The sequence below is a fragment of the Pelecanus crispus genome, chromosome 5 (assembly GCF_030463565.1).
Source record: "Pelecanus crispus isolate bPelCri1 chromosome 5, bPelCri1.pri, whole genome shotgun sequence".
Taxonomy (NCBI): Eukaryota; Metazoa; Chordata; class Aves; order Pelecaniformes; family Pelecanidae; genus Pelecanus; species Pelecanus crispus.
In genome coordinates, this window is record NC_134647.1 from 11763568 (window position 1) to 11780810 (window position 17243).

At 39.6% G+C, this 17243-nt stretch overlaps 1 protein-coding gene across 1 annotated transcript in view; it reads left to right on the top strand.

Annotated features, from left to right (window-relative positions):
- The window catches only part of SNX4 (sorting nexin 4), a 35523-nt gene that overhangs the window by 15419 nt on the left and 2861 nt on the right, over positions 1–17243 (top strand). The window contains exons 6-12 of the mRNA XM_075710613.1: positions 2305–2360; positions 7546–7618; positions 9152–9213; positions 10727–10792; positions 14828–14917; positions 16171–16270; positions 17040–17185. Of these exons, the coding sequence (XP_075566728.1) occupies positions 2305–2360; positions 7546–7618; positions 9152–9213; positions 10727–10792; positions 14828–14917; positions 16171–16270; positions 17040–17185 (593 nt within the window). The remainder of the gene's footprint in view (positions 1–2304; positions 2361–7545; positions 7619–9151; positions 9214–10726; positions 10793–14827; positions 14918–16170; positions 16271–17039; positions 17186–17243) is intronic.

Sequence of the window (17243 nt, forward strand, 5' to 3'; positions counted from 1 at the left end):
ATAGCATCATAGTAGGAATTAACTGTCTGAAAACTCCTTGACTGTACCTCATTTGATGGGGAATTAATCTCTAAAATGCTTGTGCATGTTAGTCTTAAATCAAGTTTAAGACTGGACAGACAGTTTTTTAACAGCGTAGCTCTGTGTGGTGAAAATGCTCAGAAGTGGTGTGGGGGAGTTACTGTGCTGTTAATGGCACAAAGGAAGTAACCCTCCTAAGATGTTTGAGTACTGGCAGGATCTCGGTTCCTGCCTGACAGTGCCTGTGTACTTACTGAGCTCTTCCTTCAGAGCACTGCATGTGTCTGCAACAAAAGGCAGAAACTTGCCCGGTAACTGTAACGTAGGAAGTGTTTTTCAAGTGTAAACCTGTTGAATGTACATGCTGTCCCAACAAACTCAGACGGCTTTGGTGCCTGCTGTTTGAAAAGAAATAGAATATTTTGTGAAATAGCTACTTAGAGGGAAGGACTCTGATTTAAGGTGGTGTTCGTACTGTTAGAGAATGTGTGAGGATTACGCGTAGGTGCATCTGAACGACCTGAAATCTAAATGGCATGTGTAATTGCTTGTGGGGATAGAGCAGTGGAGGTCCAAGGCCATACAAGCCCATGGAGCACTCTGAATAAACAAAGCCTGGGCTGGGAGTTGGAGTTACTGCAGTGTTCTGTGTTCCTTGTGCTATCTTGGACATGCCTCCCCATGCTGCCTTCGTCTTCCCTTTGCAAGATATTCTTAGAGGAGCACCACACATAGCGGTGACAATGAACCTGTTTTCTTACTGTATCAGTCACAGTCTTGCAGGTTTCATTCACTTGCATTTTGGTTTGTGGACTATGTTTTGTATTGGTTGTTCAGTGGGTGGAAGGAGGACAGCTAAAGTTAGCAAGGTTTCCATCAGTACCTCTCATCCTAGTTTGAAGAAAGAAACTGATTTTCCCTCAACTTGGATTCTGTCCTGAGTGTTCTTCAGATATGGAGGTGGTTCTGGGTGAAAGGAACTTGCAGTGATACTCAAATATGGATATCCTCTGCTCAGCCCCAATGCAGTGGGAGGTGGAACAAGCTCAAACTGCACCTGCCTCATTTGTAGAAGTTACTGACAGGGCCCTGAAGGAAGGGCTTCATTCTTAGTTTGGGAAAACACTGTGTTCCTTTCACTGTCAAATTCAAAATAGCTCTTCAAGCTCCAAGTTGGCTGTAACTGCACAAAATATTCCTGTGTTATATACCAGCACTAAGAAGTACTGCTGAAGTAACTCACTGCTAGCAGTTGTGGCACAATCCATTAGCCAAGACTACACTATAGGAAATCTGTACACCTCACAAGATGTGTTATTTATTATCCTTTCAGTGAAAAGTGGGATGTTTTGATCAAAAGTAGACTCCAGCCATTTTACCCGAGTTGGAGTTTTCGCGCGGTATAGATGAGCCCTGAGTGAACTGTATGTAAAATGCCGTATAGAAATGAAAAGTTGTGGTGATGTGGGATGTCTTTGGATGAGGCTGGGATATCTCATCTGTGTTGGTATCTCATCTGTGTTGGTGTCTCATTAAGAGTAGATTGCATAGTTTAATGTTCAATTAAACTGAAAAAAAAAAAAAAATCCAAAACCTTCCTTAGAAAGGCTCCATACTGCTGTTGCAGTAGTTGGTAAACCAACATCTCAAAAAGTAAAGTAGCCAATTACCTTTTTAATTAGGTATTGAACTTTCTTCTGTAGAGATTTATATATGCTCTATTATAGGAAAGAACACTGCATTAAAAAGGGCTCTATTCTGATATACAAATTACATATTTTCTGTGAAGCCCGTCATAAAATAAGAGAACTCCATATATAAGATTTTGATTTCACTGGGGAACTGTTCCTAGTAATAAAGAGCATATAGAGGTCACTCTACCACCGGTTTTATTTGGTTTGAAAAATATAAAATAGTTTGTCCATATGGTCTTATGTTACCTAATTGCTTCATCTAAAAAGAATGCAGGGTTATGTATCTTAACTCCATGATTTGTGTAACATTTTAAGAAGGGACTATTTTTGTGGGATTTGGATTATACCCGATTAATTTTAGTGGATACTGTTTACATCCTAGTTCACAAAAATAGTGTAGTTTTTTGACTTTTTAATAAAAAAAATCTGAGATGCAGGGCAGCTAGTGTCAACTTCTTCAATGTTTGAAGATTTAAATATGCCAGGAAGGCAGGATTTTTTTCTAATGGTGCTGCCAGAAGGCTGAGATTTTTTGTCACTGGAATTTAATTGCATTAAATTAACAAAGCTTTTTTTCCCCTTTTTTCAGGCAGATTCCAGATTAAAAGCTCTTAATGCAACATTCAGAGTGAAAAACCCAGACAAGTAAGATTCCACATCCTTCCTCCCTCCCTTTCTCTTTTTCAGTTACAACTGTAACTTCAGATGACAGAATATTCTATCTCCTTAGAATAAATTCAGAAAAGAAAAATTATCTTTCTGCACCTCAAATCTTAACAGAAGCCTAGTAAGGAGGTAGTGTGAAAAGGTTTGATAAATCTTGTTTCTAGGAGCAGGGAACATTCAGAAAAATGCCATCACTTTATGCAAAATGAGTCTTTCATTTTAGCTAGATTAAAAGGAAGGAATAAAAAAACCAGACCCAGAAAAAGAACCTCTTAATATTTGTTTGCAAAGAAATCTTTCCAAGCGTGAACGGAATACAGATTGATAGTAGGTCTTTCCAAAAATCTGCTAGTGTACAATTCTGGATGCACGCACCCTGGTGTTGCAGTTCATAGATCTCTTCAAGCTGCCAATTTTCACAGATGCTTTTGGAAGTCTGGAGGTCAGTTCAGCTCTGTTGCAGTTTAGGAAGCTCTGGGACAGGCACTAGAGCAATCTGATGGATCGAAAAACCGGTCAGAAGTGTAAGGGTGCATAGTGGGAGGTTCATCACACCCTAGGTGATGTGAGGAGGGTAAAATGAGAGTTTCTACTTCTGCAATAGTTAGAAACATTAGTCTGCAGCAGTAGGGTCAGGAGATGTTGCTGTTTGCCATCTATAAGCAATGGAGACCTGCACAAAGTGCCCTTGTGGGTTCATCTGCTGTCCAGTAGTGGCAATAGGAGATGCTATTTAGGAAGAGCCCATGTGCCTGACTGCTTTCTGTTGTCTCTTCCCTTTTTACTTCCCTAGCATCGATGGGTATTGTATTAAGTACATTAGAGGGTACATACCTTTCTAAACCTCTTTATAGACTTATCTGTGAATTGGTGTGGTCCCTCATTTTATTGTTTGCTTTTGCAGCCTTTTGTGGCAGCAAGGAAGCTTTTAGCTAGGGTTTAATATAGAAGGTAACATTCGCGAATGAGATTGAAAGACAGCAATTCTCTCAGTTGCTATAGGTGAAATTTGCCCCTTGTTTGACTTCATCCTTCATCATCTTCATCTGTGGCTAGTAGGAGGTAGCTTTTGCTGCTTCCACAGCAGGGAAACTTTGCCAGTAGTCTGCCTATAGGCATGGCTGGGCAAGGCTGGTTAAGGCTGAGATGAAGAATTGTCCTGGTTTTGGCTGGGACAGAGTTAATTTTCTTCCTAGTAGCTGGCATAGTGCTGTGTTTTGAATTTAGTATGAGCATAATGTTGACAACACACTGATGTTTTAGTTGTTGCTAAGTAGTGCTGACACTAGTCAAGAACTCTTCAGCTTCCCATGCTCTGCCCGGTGCACAAGAAGCTGGGAGGGGGCACAGCCAGCTGACCCAACCTGGCCAAAGGGACATTCCATACCATATGGCATCATGCCCAGTGTAGAAACTGGGGGGAGTTGGCTGGGGCGGAGAGCTGCTGCTCAGGAACTGGCTGGGTATTGGTTAGCGGGTGGTGAGCAATTGCCTTCTGCATCACTTATTTTGGGTATTCTTTTCTTAAAATAATTTATTATTATCATTTTCCCTTCCTTTTCTGTCCTATTAAACTGTCTTTATCTCAACCCACGAATTTTACTTTTTTCTTTTTTTTTCTTTTTTGTTTCTTTCCCGATTCTCTCCCCCATCCTACTGCGGAGGCAGGGGAGTAAGCGAACAGCTGTGTGGTGCTTAGCTGCCTATGGGGTTAAACCACAACAGGAATATACTGTTATCTTTCAAGGTAACTTAATGTTTCAGAAAGCAGAGCTGTTGTGAGAAGTGGCTTGGTAAAAAGCAGGAAAAGAGTTAATACAAGGAAAACATGAGGAAGGGCTTGTACCAAAACCAGTCCCTGAGTATCTGTCTATCTCTCAAAAGAAACTTCACAGCACTTAAAAGATAGGGGACGTGCTTTTTATTGTATTCTGCCAGCTACATAGCTTCCAAATTGAACTTCTGGATACAAGTAGTTTAATAAATAACTGATGAGCATAACTTGTAATTTTTTTTAATTCAGGGAGAGCCTTTTAATGTAGCATGTATGGCCCTAACAGGAGTGTGAATAGTGCCTTGCTCTGCCTAGCACACTTAGCTTGAGCTGCCTGGAATCTGATGTCTTACCCCTCTGTGTTACCTTTTGGTGCTTGCGTGACTGGGTGGTAAAGTGGGTTCAGCAAGCTCACCTTGCCGAAACAAAGGATCTGACTGCTGTGTGGAGTGTATAGACTTTCAGGTTCCTGGACCAGGAAGGGTTCAGGTGAAGAATAGCTGCAACTCCCAGTCTGAATTGCCTCGCAGTGCAGTGGAGCTGCACCCTTCAGCGTGGAGCAACCTGAGGAGCTTTAAACAGCTGAACTGATGCTGCTCTAGGAGTTCAAATGTAGATTGGACAGTAAACCTCCTCCTGTGGGAGGCAATAGATATCTTTAATGATGGAATTATACAGTGATAAAAGTGTGGTATTCTGGTACTCAGAGGTAAATTTGTATCTACTGCAGACCTCTCTAGTTTGGCCTCATGGCACCCATCCTCTTGTTCCCTTTCTGTGCTTTAATCAAAACAATAGCTTGCTTCTTGGTGAAAGCTTTCTTTAGAAAACACTAAATCCTTTCCTAAGGCAGATTTTTTTTTCCCCCTTAAAAAAAGAATCAACAAAAAACCTCTCCTTTTTTTGACTGGTTAGTTGGACAAGTGGCTTGTTCTTTAGTGAACAGTTCTGCTCTTGTAATAGCTTTGTTCACAAGACAGGAAAATGGTACTGCCCTCCCTGATGTAGGGAAGAGTACTGCCACATAAAATGCACAAAATTAACAACTTATATTGAAATGCTGCCTACTGTAAGTGAAATTTTCTTCTTTGCCATTACCATAAAAGATGTTTTTGAGAAGAAGCCTGGTGGTGCCCCTACAGAAATGTGACCTGATCTGTTCTTCATTTGTGTTTGAAGTTCTACTTAATAGCTCAATTAAATATCTTGAGTGTTGGTAATGTTGCAGAACCAGTAAAACCAAGGGAAAAGCGCTAGGCTTGCTTCAGTTAATGAGTGCCAAAACAGTGCCTTGTTTCAGGCTTCTACTGTTATGATGCGCTGGAAAGTAAAAATCCCTTTGTGTCCCTTGCCAAACTCAGTTTGGAAATTACTGTATCATAATGTAATATTTTTACATGAGCAATGAGTAGGACTTAAGCAAATACTCGAAAGATAAACCTTTGATCTGTAACACCACCAGTCGCTTAAAAACAGTTTTTCCTGAAAACTAATATTTGTAAAATTTTCAACCTTCACAGAAGATTGGGCAAAAAATAGCATCGCTTTGGTTTATGCTTTTCTGAGACAATAGAAAGAAGGCAGTTTGGTTCTGAAGTGGTGATTTTTTTTTTATTTATTGTTTTTTAATGGAGGAGGAATTGGCATGGGACAAGATGTGTGGCTGCTGGAGTCCAGGATACTGAAAGTTCTCTCAGGTTCCTGACTCTTGCCTTCAGGGAGTGCGGCATTCCTAAAAGCTTTCTTGCCACAAAACAGGATAAATAAAACTTTTCATTATAGATTTCTGGAGTGGAAATGGGAGTCTTCCTGAGCTGAAGGCATGCTTTTTAATCTTTTGTTTTTAGTTCAATTATTTCAAATATCTTTGCTATACGTGTCTGCAGCTGTCTGACATGCAGCCCTGGTGCATATTTTATAAAGTGTAAACTGAAAAGATTGCTCTCTAAACCCCACTGTGCAGATCAATGACTATGTTTATTTTTCCCATACAGTTTCTCTGCTGGCTTTTAAATCTTTTTATGTACTTTAACCCTGTGTGTGTCATAATCTTATAAAAGATGCTCCTTGGAGATCAAAAATATTAGAAATGGCAATAAAGCTCCTACTTCCTGAATGTAAGGAGGAGAATATTTTAGGGGAAGACTTCCTGGCAGGGGAAGAAGAGGTGTTAAATGAAAAACCCTGGAATTTCATACTTGGTCACCCAAAACAAGTGACCTGACTCATTTCAGTAAGACCTCTTGGGTACAAACTATTCTGAAATACAAAGCCTGACTGTGTGCGTGTGGTGGGAGGAGGGGTGAAGATTGGTTTGTTTTTTTTTTTTTTATGCTTGAGCATCAATGTGGAAGGCTAATCTTAGTCTCCCATTCCTTAATTCTAGTTGTGTTCTTCTGTGTCTATTTCTTTTAGTTTCAGATCATTGTTTAGTAATTTAGGTAAAGCTGTTTCTTGCTTCCCATCTGGACAGAATATGTTCTTGTGTACCAAAGTAGGTCATGAGTTAGACTTGTGTGTACTAGGGAGGGTTTACATATACAGAAGTGGCTGTTGCTCTGGCTTAATCGGTTACCTGTCACTGGCAAAGCTGTGGCAGCTGCCTCTACTTCATGATTAGCATGAGCTAAATGGATCAACTTAAACTACCGCCAAGGCTTAACTGGGCTGGCTGATAAAATGCCTCTTTCCTTCAGTGGTGGCAGGCCAGCCCTGTGCACATGGTCCCTTGCAATGAGTTACCTGACTGGTACCTTGCTAAGCTGTAGTGACTTGATTGCGTGACAAGCTTTGCGTGACTCCTGTGCAGGTACAGGTCTCAATAGGGTTTCATATGTAACTAGTTACAGTTACTGTACAGCTTAGCCTTAGAGGGACTGTGATAATTGTGAATGCTTCCTTGAACTTCTGAAAGGTTATACTCAAAACTGGCTAGATGGCAGCTTGAAAGTGAAGTATCTTTGTCAGGTCAGAAATGTGAACACATTTTTAATAAGTATGTATACTTCAGCAGATTTTGGCTTTGTACTTATTTGAAGCTTTCCTATTCACTCATGCTTGCTTTTATAAATCACACTTTTAAAAAAAAAACCAACACAATGATGTAGTAGTTTCAGTTAACTACTTATACGTCATAAAAATTTATCTCTTAAATTGTTCTGAACCATCATCATTTACATAAAAAAAAAAAAGGCAGTCATGCAAGTGTTGGGTTGTTTGCTTTAGAGAAATGAAACCCTGCAGTCACTTCTGTAGGAGTCTTCAGCTAATTCCACCTCAACATAATCCAGGCTCCGCCTCGCTGGCTGTAGCATTGTGGCTCTATCTTGCATTCTGTGAAAACTTGCTTTCATGATGGCTAATGATGTACTATCTGTTTCCTGCTCCCAGGAGATTTACTGAGCTAAAACACTATAGCGATGAACTGCAGTCTGTCATATCACACCTTCTGCGAGTCAGAGCTGTAAGTATTTCCCATGTGTGTCGTGACAAATAGTATCATTTATTTCTAAGGCAGTATTTCTTGTTTAGTCAAGAGAACTGGTATATGTGCTCTAGAATAAGGGCAGTTTTGCCTGAGAGAGTTTGGCTCTGGAGCGTGGGGCAGGAGGTGGCAAGGTGGGGAGAGGGATGCTGACTTTGTACAGATTTGGGCGGGGAAAGAGTTCCAAATGTGGTGGTTGAGTTTGACAGTCATCTGAGGAGCAAACACATGCATGTTGCTAATCTGCCCTCTCCCCTGATGGTCACATATCAGAGGGAGGTGTTTTAAATAGGATCGAGATGTCTGCTTCTCTCTACTCAGTAGACAAGTTGCTTTTGCTGGATATCTGAGCTGGGAAGGGCCCCAAAACACCGTTTGCTGGTCAGACGTATAATTCTTTGTTTTCCAGAGCTTGTAGTATGAATCTTGTCTGCTTCCCAGCACACTTTTTCTTTTTCTGGCTTGTTCTTCGATTTGTAATGAGTAGTGTTCTTTCTAATGATGAGAACAATTATGTCATGCATCAAGATACTCTATGGATTGAGAATGGAAGATTTTTTTTTTAAAAGTCACAAAAAGGAAATAGGAAATTACAATTCCAATAATGAGACTGCTTTTTAGTATATTCAATGGGGATTTAATTTTTGATGGAAACTGCTGCAGAGAGGACAGTAATTGATTGCCCTGTTGAGCTGAGGTTCTTGAGAGGATTAATCACTGGTGTTCTACTGACAGTGCCTTTTTCTCAGGGCTGCATGCGCATGAGATCTGTTGGGCAGTTTGCTTATGTTTCCTTTTTACTGCTTTGACGGACCAATAACGGTAACTTACCAAACTTCAGTCTCATTCATTGGTACATCACAATTACAAGGGCGTTATCTGTGTTACAAGTCACACTTCAGTGTGTACATGAGGTCTTTTCTGAGGTTGTTGCCAGCATTGTAGTTCTGGCTACAGCAGGTACTGACTCTCCAGATAGCTGAAATGACATATCTAGCTTGAGCAATAAGTTCTGCAATGGATAGCTCATTTCCTTTCCTGTGTTTCACTGAGCTGGATGGAAAAATCAAGTCACTTGTTAGAATTTTACTGAAGCTTTCCCTACAGTCTTGGTGGCGGGATGGACTTTTGTCTTGCCATCTTTATGTTAAATGAGCAAGTGTGTATATAAATTCGGCATTATGCAGGTAAAGGAGGCTATGCCTTACATCTGGTTATCAAAAACAAGGTAACTTGGTTATTTGTGGTCTCCATAGGCATATCCTATACATGGACGCTTCCAAAGAAATACTTGAAATGTTACTTTCAGTATAGCCTTGACTGTGACTTCAGTCTTCAAAGACTTAAGGCTGTTGATTTTTCCTTCAGTAGTGCCTTAGATGAGATTTAGGTCTAATCTTGTTTACCTGTATAAAAACATTAAGGCTTTATCTTGAAGTTTGTACATGGGTTTTCACAAAGCAATTGCACTTAATGTTGATGACCAAAAATTGACTCTAAATAATGTTTTAGAGGGTAGCAGACCGGCTATATGGTGTCTATAAAGTCCATGGCAACTATGGAAGAGTATTCAGGTAAGAGTTCATCCATTTTTTAAAAATATGTACATAGAAAGAGAGATGGCTATATATAGAGAGAGTAGGGAATTTGTTTGTTATGTTGTTATGCTCTTGAAAAGTATTTTTGAAACATTCATATGCCTGCCTTGAAAAACTTCCATGTTGCAGTTCCAATGAGATTTCTGTGTTGGATATAGCAATCTCTGGATCTGCTGAGCTTAGTCTCAAGTGGAAGACTTTAGCTTTTTGTTTTGTGTTTCAGACCTTTGGGACTTCTGTTGTGTTGGCATTCTGTTTCTTCAGAAAGAACTTACTACCAATTTTCATGCAGTTGTCTCTGAAAAGCTTTTTAGGTCCTTTTAAGGGTTAAAAAACAACAACTCTATCTGTCCGATTTTAGTACCTTTTTAAAGTGAATTTGCCAGTTGTTTTTTGATTTATATGAGTGAAATGCACGCTCAAGTTTTCCATCTCACTGGAGAATTAAAGAATCTAAACTTCTGGTTAAGGGAAACCTCCTGCTTCTACACACTGTTCAAGTGCTAAATTTAATTCTCTGGGTTAATGGATTGCAGATGTCTTTCTCATTGGGGGTTTTAAAGTGAAATTAGGTGTAGTTCTGTAATAACCCAAAGACAAACAAATGTCAACATCAGCAGAGTGGAATGTTTATGAAAAAGTGAAGGACAGAATAGATGCATTAGATATAAATTATGTGAAATATAAGGGGACCCCCTCCTTTTTTTTCTTGTAAAAAGAGTTGTGGATGTAATTCTTGTAACTAAGAAATCTCATAAGGTTTCACAAAGCTGAGAACACAATTAAAATTGCAGTGTACATACTTGGGTGTCCAGAACAAGTCTCTTGCTATCTTTATTGTAGCTCTGTTTCCTTCTTTATCTAAATGATCTGCCTAATGTGAATAGGTAGTGGCAGTAATGAGATGGTTGTAAGTTGATATTTTTTTAATGAATAGAACTAAACAGCAGTCTACTATGAAAACAGAAAACAACATACAGCAAATGCATACATCTTCAGGAGCAGTAAAATGCTTGCAAGTGTCAAATCCCACCTTCTGGTTTTTGGAATGAGAGGCTTCTATTTGATCTGTTGCAAGTCTGGAAAGCTTAGTTTCTTCTTGATGAGCATGTTAGACCAAATTCTGTTTTAGAAAGTTCCCTTTTTTCAATTCTCCCCCCCCCTTTATTTTAAGTGCTAATATCTTTTTATTTTAATTGCGTTTTAACTATTTAAACCAAGACTCTTTCTGCTCAAAACCAATCCCAAACGAAGTATATTTGTGAGGATGAGTTTAGGTGGCAGAGACAGTTGTTTAACAGAGTGCCATAAGTAGCCTTGCCACATTGTCAGCATTGCTGCTTGGAGGAAGAAAACAGTTTGGCCAAGTCTAACTTTGAGGCAGTTTCCATTCAGGTGTCACCTGGAAAGAAACTATATACAGGATGCAGCTTATTAACTTCCCTTACCCTTCATGTGTGATGTTGTTTCTCGTTTGTTTTTCCTACAGTGAGTGGAGTGCAATAGAAAAGGAGATGGGGGATGGGTTGCAGAGTGCTGGCCACCACATGGATGTGTAAGTACTGACTGAATATCTGATAGTTTGATGTAAGCCAGATGTAGGACTCTCCCTCTTTCCTCTCTTTTCCCTCAACCCCAAAGTACATACAAGTAGTGCACTGAGAAAGTTGGGGGTGCATTGTTTTTAGGTATACAGTGTTTCTGTGACTTGGATGCAGGCACAATTTTAGCATCCATGTACTGTATTAAGTAGCTCAAAAGGTCTCAGGAGAACCAGAGGGGTTTCTTTTTTTTATTATTATGTTGAAATTGTAGAAGTGTTTGGAATGGTTCCAGTTTTTCTTTTAAGCTACTATGCGAGAAACTGGTGGAATACCACTTTAATGTACTGCAGACCTCATGAGATCCATTTGGTTTTGATAGCAGCATTTTGTACCATGCAGTAGATGGTACACAGATTTGGACTTAATTTCAGAAAGTTAAGAAATTTAATTAATCAGCACCCAAACTCCGATGGATTCTTGAAACAAATACTGACTGGATATAATAAAGTAGAGAATCCTCCCTCTTTGCATCTTTAGAGTCAGTTGGCAGAGTATGCGAAGCACAGCCTTCAAAATAAAAGTCTAGCACTTCAGAGTGCTCACAGAAGTGGTATTCTAGGCTCGTGCTTTTTCTGCTTTCAGGTAGTCATATATGGTAAGTGAAACAGTATAATTTCCTCATCACTCTGATTCCTCTTCTGTAATCGTGCAGTACAGGTAAGTAACAACTCCAGCGAGAGATGGAAGCTGTTTGACATTTCTTCATACAATATTTTTACTGATAAAGTGTAATTTGTGTGGAAGTAAAGTTACCAGTTTTAGTTTACAGTGCAGATTTACATACGTATTACTGCCTGGTTGTTATTGGTGTTATGCCTTGTCAAGTGGAAGGGTTTGAAGAGCCATGCCAAACTCTGCCCTCAGCTTCTTCAGAATAATTCTGGTTTTATCAGATCTTTAAGAATTTGAACCCCTCTGAGTAATTTATTCACACTTCTGTGTTTTGGCTGACATGGTGGTTTTCACCCCCAAAAAAGCTATAATGTTTCTCGGCAGAGGGCTCTGGTGAGAATAAAGAAATGGAGAATGTGTTCTGCTTTCAGAAGAAAATAATTGAAGTAGAGGTGGAATACAATGTTAAGCACCTATTGCAGAATGCAGAGATTGAAGAGATTATGAAAACATGGTATAGAGGAGTTAAGGAGGCACAAGTAGGTTTTCAGTGGTTGAGATATGCCACGCTAAGATGTCAAACATCTAGAAATCCATAACCAACAAAAAGAAGTGGGCGTTACTTCTCAGTGGAGAGGCTGAACCCTCTCCACACATCCGAGATGTTTAATATTTCTGTCTGTAACACAGTTAGGGTTAAAGATCCAGAGTAATGGCGGTGAGTTGCTGGGTAACTTTAATCACTACGTGAAGTCTGAGGTAGCTTTCATTGTCTGCCATCCCTTCTGCAGTAAGGATCATATCTGTGATCTCTTGAAAGTATAACTTACCAGTCCACTTACAATTCCCATAACATTAGACAGGAGTTCATCGCAACAGAAAGCGACTTCACAAAGGTTGCCTAATATGGATGTTAAACTTCAAGTCTAATTTAATTATTCTCTATCTACCCCATATGCTGTAGTCATTACTAGATATTTATTTAAACTTTTGAGAGTTGTTGTTTAGTATGATCTAAAACTGCTTAACATTGGGAGAAGACATCCCAAAGCATCTCTGGGTGTGTGTTGTATAACAGGATGATGCTTGCTAAAGTGGTAGAAAACAACAGAGTATGTTGAGAAAGCTGGAGTGAATGGCTGTAATTCTGTCATTTAACAGATGAAAGAAAAAAATGCCAGACCTTTGACTTCTGTCCTTTTTGCTATTAATGAGTGACCCTTTATCTCTGTATCAACTAAACTGTCATTCCAGGTGGAAGCAGTCTAAACTAAAACAGCGTTTTAGTTGTTGATTCCCATGAAGAGTGGTAACATATTAGGTACCTTTAGAACTTACTGCAGTGTTTCTCCTTCAGATTTTCCCTGGTATGTTTACCTGCTTAGGACAAACCAGTATTTAAACTTCAGTTTAGGCAGTCAGAAATATAGCCTGTCTTACTACTTTTTTTTCAAATCAAACTTAAGTGTCATTATGAAAACCCTGTCTAGGTAAGGTGGGGTTTTGATTGGGTTTTTTTTGTTGGTTTTGGGGTTCTTTGGAGAGTTGTTCTGCCACAGATGAGCTCTAGCACTGCTCTAAACTTGAACTTACTTGAAATTGAAATGTGTTCTATCTGCCGCCCTGAGAAATCTAACCACTATACTAAAATTATTGCACTTCAGCACTTAAAAATAGAGAGGGTAAGCAACTTATGACCTCTGTGGCTGCAGGATTTTTTCAGAACAAGTATATTTTTCAACAGTTTAGACCTCTTCCTTACTTTGATTCATAATGTGAATTCTTGTTCTGCCTGTTCTTTTATTCCTTCTACTTAAACTGATCTGCTGTTGCTGGTCATTTCATATGTTAATATTTATCGCCAATAGCCTTGATAGGGCTTTTCCTGGGTGTGCCATGTCTTTGATTTCACAGAGCATCAAAACAACTCATCTTGCTTGCAAATTTATAAAAGCCATACTTGAACAGATGGGCATGTCTTCAGCTTTTCCTCAGGCTCCACATTCTTCCAGTTATTCTGCAAGTAGCCGCTCCCTCTTTGAAGAGCCTTAGTTCACATGCCCTACTGAGCAGGCCTGAGGATGATGATAACTTTCAGCAGGAGTGTCTCCCTTAGATTCCCAGGGGTCTAAGTGATATTGTTGTTTCTTTTAGAGATTGCTGGAGGCATTTCTTGTTCTTCCCCAAGTCACATTACTGGTTCCCTTTCAGCTTGAGACTCTGCCTCGTCTTCCATAGAGCCAGTTACTGGAGAGGCACAGGAAGAAAGGGAAAAACTTAGACTTTGCAAAAACTGTAAAGCAAAAACTGTAAAGCCAGGAGGTGCTGTAATTAACATTTGGGTTGCATTGTGCTGGTCACTAGACAAGCATGGGCATATGCTTGCTTGAGAGAGCCTGCAGCTGTGCAAGGGATTGCCACATACTTGAGAATCCAGACTGAGTTAGCAGAATAGATGAAGGCATTTGTGATGGGATCTCATTCATTCTGTTTATCTCCGGTGGCACACACCCTGTATTGCTAGTGGCATACTATTTCTGCCACTGTGCCAAGTGAGATGTGCAGTTACCTCTTAGCTGTAGGTCTGTCACTGCAAATGTGTCCAAGTGCAGTCATCTTGGTTAGGGAGAACCTATTAAATACTGTCCAATGAGCAAGATAAACTAAAAAAAAAAAAGTGCTTTTTGCCATTTTTAGGAGACATCAGCCTAAATGACAAAACTCTTCCTAGCAAGAACTGCAGGGCTGGTCCAAGCCCTTGTACTTCAGATTTCTCCCTAAAAGGCAGGTTTAAACTCCTTGTTGCTCTGAATTGATATGCCTGACTTACACAGCAGACAAAGCAACACACTTTCAAGGAGCTGAAGGACCTAATGTCGCGGTGTTCAGAGCACCACTGTGAGTTCTGTTGTACCCAGGCTGAATAACGAACAATGAAAGCAGCCTTTTAAATACCGCCTCTTTGCTTTTCAGAAGGTATGATGTTCACATTCCTATGCCTTAATGCTTTAATCCTTGCAGGATTTCTTCTGCACCATGTCTTTTTTGCCTTGGTGCTACGTATTGATAGTCCACCAAAGAAAAGGAATAAATTGTCTTCCTTTCCTGTAATAAAAACTGCCTCGTCTTCAGGAGGAAACTTATGATAGATCTTGTAGTAACAACCAAAGAAACAGGCCTGCAGGAGTGTTTATATTTGCTGATTCAGAGCTTAATTAAAAACAAAGGAAAAATCCTTTTTAGACGTGCTTTTAAGTCTTTTACTTTGTGACTGGTGTTTCTGTCAAACAGGTGTCCTCCCTTGTTACTGTGTGTGTAGTCCTTAAGGGTTAAATTAAGGAACTTTATATTTAACCATGGCTATTTTTCACCAGGTATGCAGCTTCTATTGATGATATACTGGAAGAAGAGGAACATTATGCCGATCAGCTGAAAGAATATCTCTTCTATGCAGAAGCACTACGGTATGTACAGAAGTGTATAGCTCAAATGGAAGCTACAGTCCTTTTCTCTAACGCTGTCTTGATGTTGAATTTAGTTTGGTATCCTTTTCTGTTCTCCGAGAAGTAGAAATTTCAATGTTGTGGAATCTCCATGTTCTCACCTCTTATTTTGCTTACTCATATTTGATAGCCATGTGGGTGGCAATAAAAATTAGAACTGAGCTGATCAATAGTGAAATGACAGGAACGTTAACATTGGTATACTGTGGAAGGTAATGCTGTTTATTCCTCTGGTTACACTGTTTCCTTGGCTTCTGGTATAATAGTGCCCCAGTGTGCTGAAAGCTTCAACTTTCAAATGAGATAGGCCAAACAGAGCTGCTACAGCCATTACAAATTCCAGCAAATTTAAAGTGCCCTTATATAACTTTTGTATGCTGTGCAGTATTGTGCAGTTAAATACTGATCCTTTTTTTTTTTTTTTTTTGTACGTTAGCCTTTATAGGGCAATCCTTCCTTACAAGCATGGATACAAAAGCAAACTGCTTTATGCTGTAATATTGCACCTAAAGCTGTTGTGCTCTCTGTGGGCTAGCTATGGACCTCTTGGAGAGGTCCAGTAGTGCTGTAGAGAATTGGGTTGGTGAGTGTGATGGCTGCTGTGTGGGAACCCAGAGCACAAGTAGCTTCTTCTGGGAAACAAACATGCATCCGGCCCTGGAGTACGGATGTAGCATTGTCAGCCCACACAGGACTGGGACTTACTGCAGGTGGTCAGAGGAAACTCTTCTCTTTTCCAGATGAAAGGCGCTATGTGAATCTAGGAGCACAGTTTCTCATTTCATTGTTTAAAATGTGAAAGATTTTATGATTGACTGATACATTGCTGCTGTGACAGGTACCATCTCCAGGTACCTTTTGTCATAGTTGTGATTTTTCCTGTAATATATTTTAAATAAAACAATTTAAGTGTTTTAAGTAGGTGGTAGGGCTCATAATGCTGAGAGTATCTTGGAATGAGTCTAAAAAGAGGGAGCAGAAGAGCAGAATGCTGCTGTACTGAGAACTTTCTTTATACTTTGATCCAAGCTTGCTTAACTACAGCATTTGCAGAGTTATGCATTCTGTGATAAGGCTGTTGAATTCGAGCTAGATAAATAACTGAATGTGCTGCCTGCCAAAAAAAAGCATGATGCCATTTGTAAAGTTTAAATGGAGGGAAACATAGCAAAACAAAGTATTACGTGACAGATCTTTCACTGCTTACTTTTCAGGGCAGTTTGCAGGAAACATGAACTAATGCAATATGACTTGGAAATGGCTGCACAGGACCTAACATCTAAGAAACAGCAGTGTGAGGAGCTGGCAACAGGAGTGAGTCTTTCCACTTTCTTCTCCAAGATGCCTTTTTTTTTTTTTTTTTTTTTTTTTTTTTTTTAATTTGAGCCAAGTTACTTAGAATGACATTTAAATGGCACTAACATGCTGGCTGCTGCTTATGAGAAGTGGTATCATATGAGCTGTAGGCATCTGAGGTTTAAAGTAACTTGGTTCTTGGTGACATAAGCTGTTTGTACCAAACTTCTTTTATTGAATACTGAGCAAGTAAAGGGTTGCAGGAAGTATGACCTGAACAGAATAACACAAACAGCTGTATCCTAAAGATCAAAATTCTGAAAGGCTTCCTCTGCCTTTTGAAAGGTGGATGTTGCTGATATGTGGCTAGTCCCTTTTATATGGAAGATAATGTTACTTAAAACATGATCTTGAAGTGGTAATTTCAAAAAAGTGTTTAGAATTCTTAATATTGCTGTTGGATCTGTTGATGCTCTATACACAAGTACTTTATGGTGAAGATTCCTCTGAAAGGTTACCCAAGTCAGTGGAATGACTCACTTACGGTCCAATCCACAGACCAGCCTTAAGAATTTGAACATGAAATTACTTCCTCCCCACTTTGCTCAGTCTAATGTGAGCCACCATACCTTCTATAGCTACTTATCAATGGAGCATTCATGAAATGGAAGTTAAAGCCAGAAATCAGCTGAATAATAAGAATCAGCCCAAATGCTGGTAAAAATCACATAGTGACTTGTGGCTGTGCTCAAGAATCCCAAACCTAGAGTGTCTTTGTTTTTTGTAGACTGTGAGAACATTTTCCCTGAAAGGGATGACCAGCAAGCTCTTCGGGCAGGAAACCCCCGAGCAGAGGGAAGCCAAGCTAAAGGTTCTAGAAGAGCAGATACAGGAAGGAGAGGAACAACTTAAGTCTAAAAATCTGGAGGGCAGGTAAATGGGCTTGACTTTTTCAAAGAAAACACAAGGTTTGTCTTAGCAGAAGTCCTTG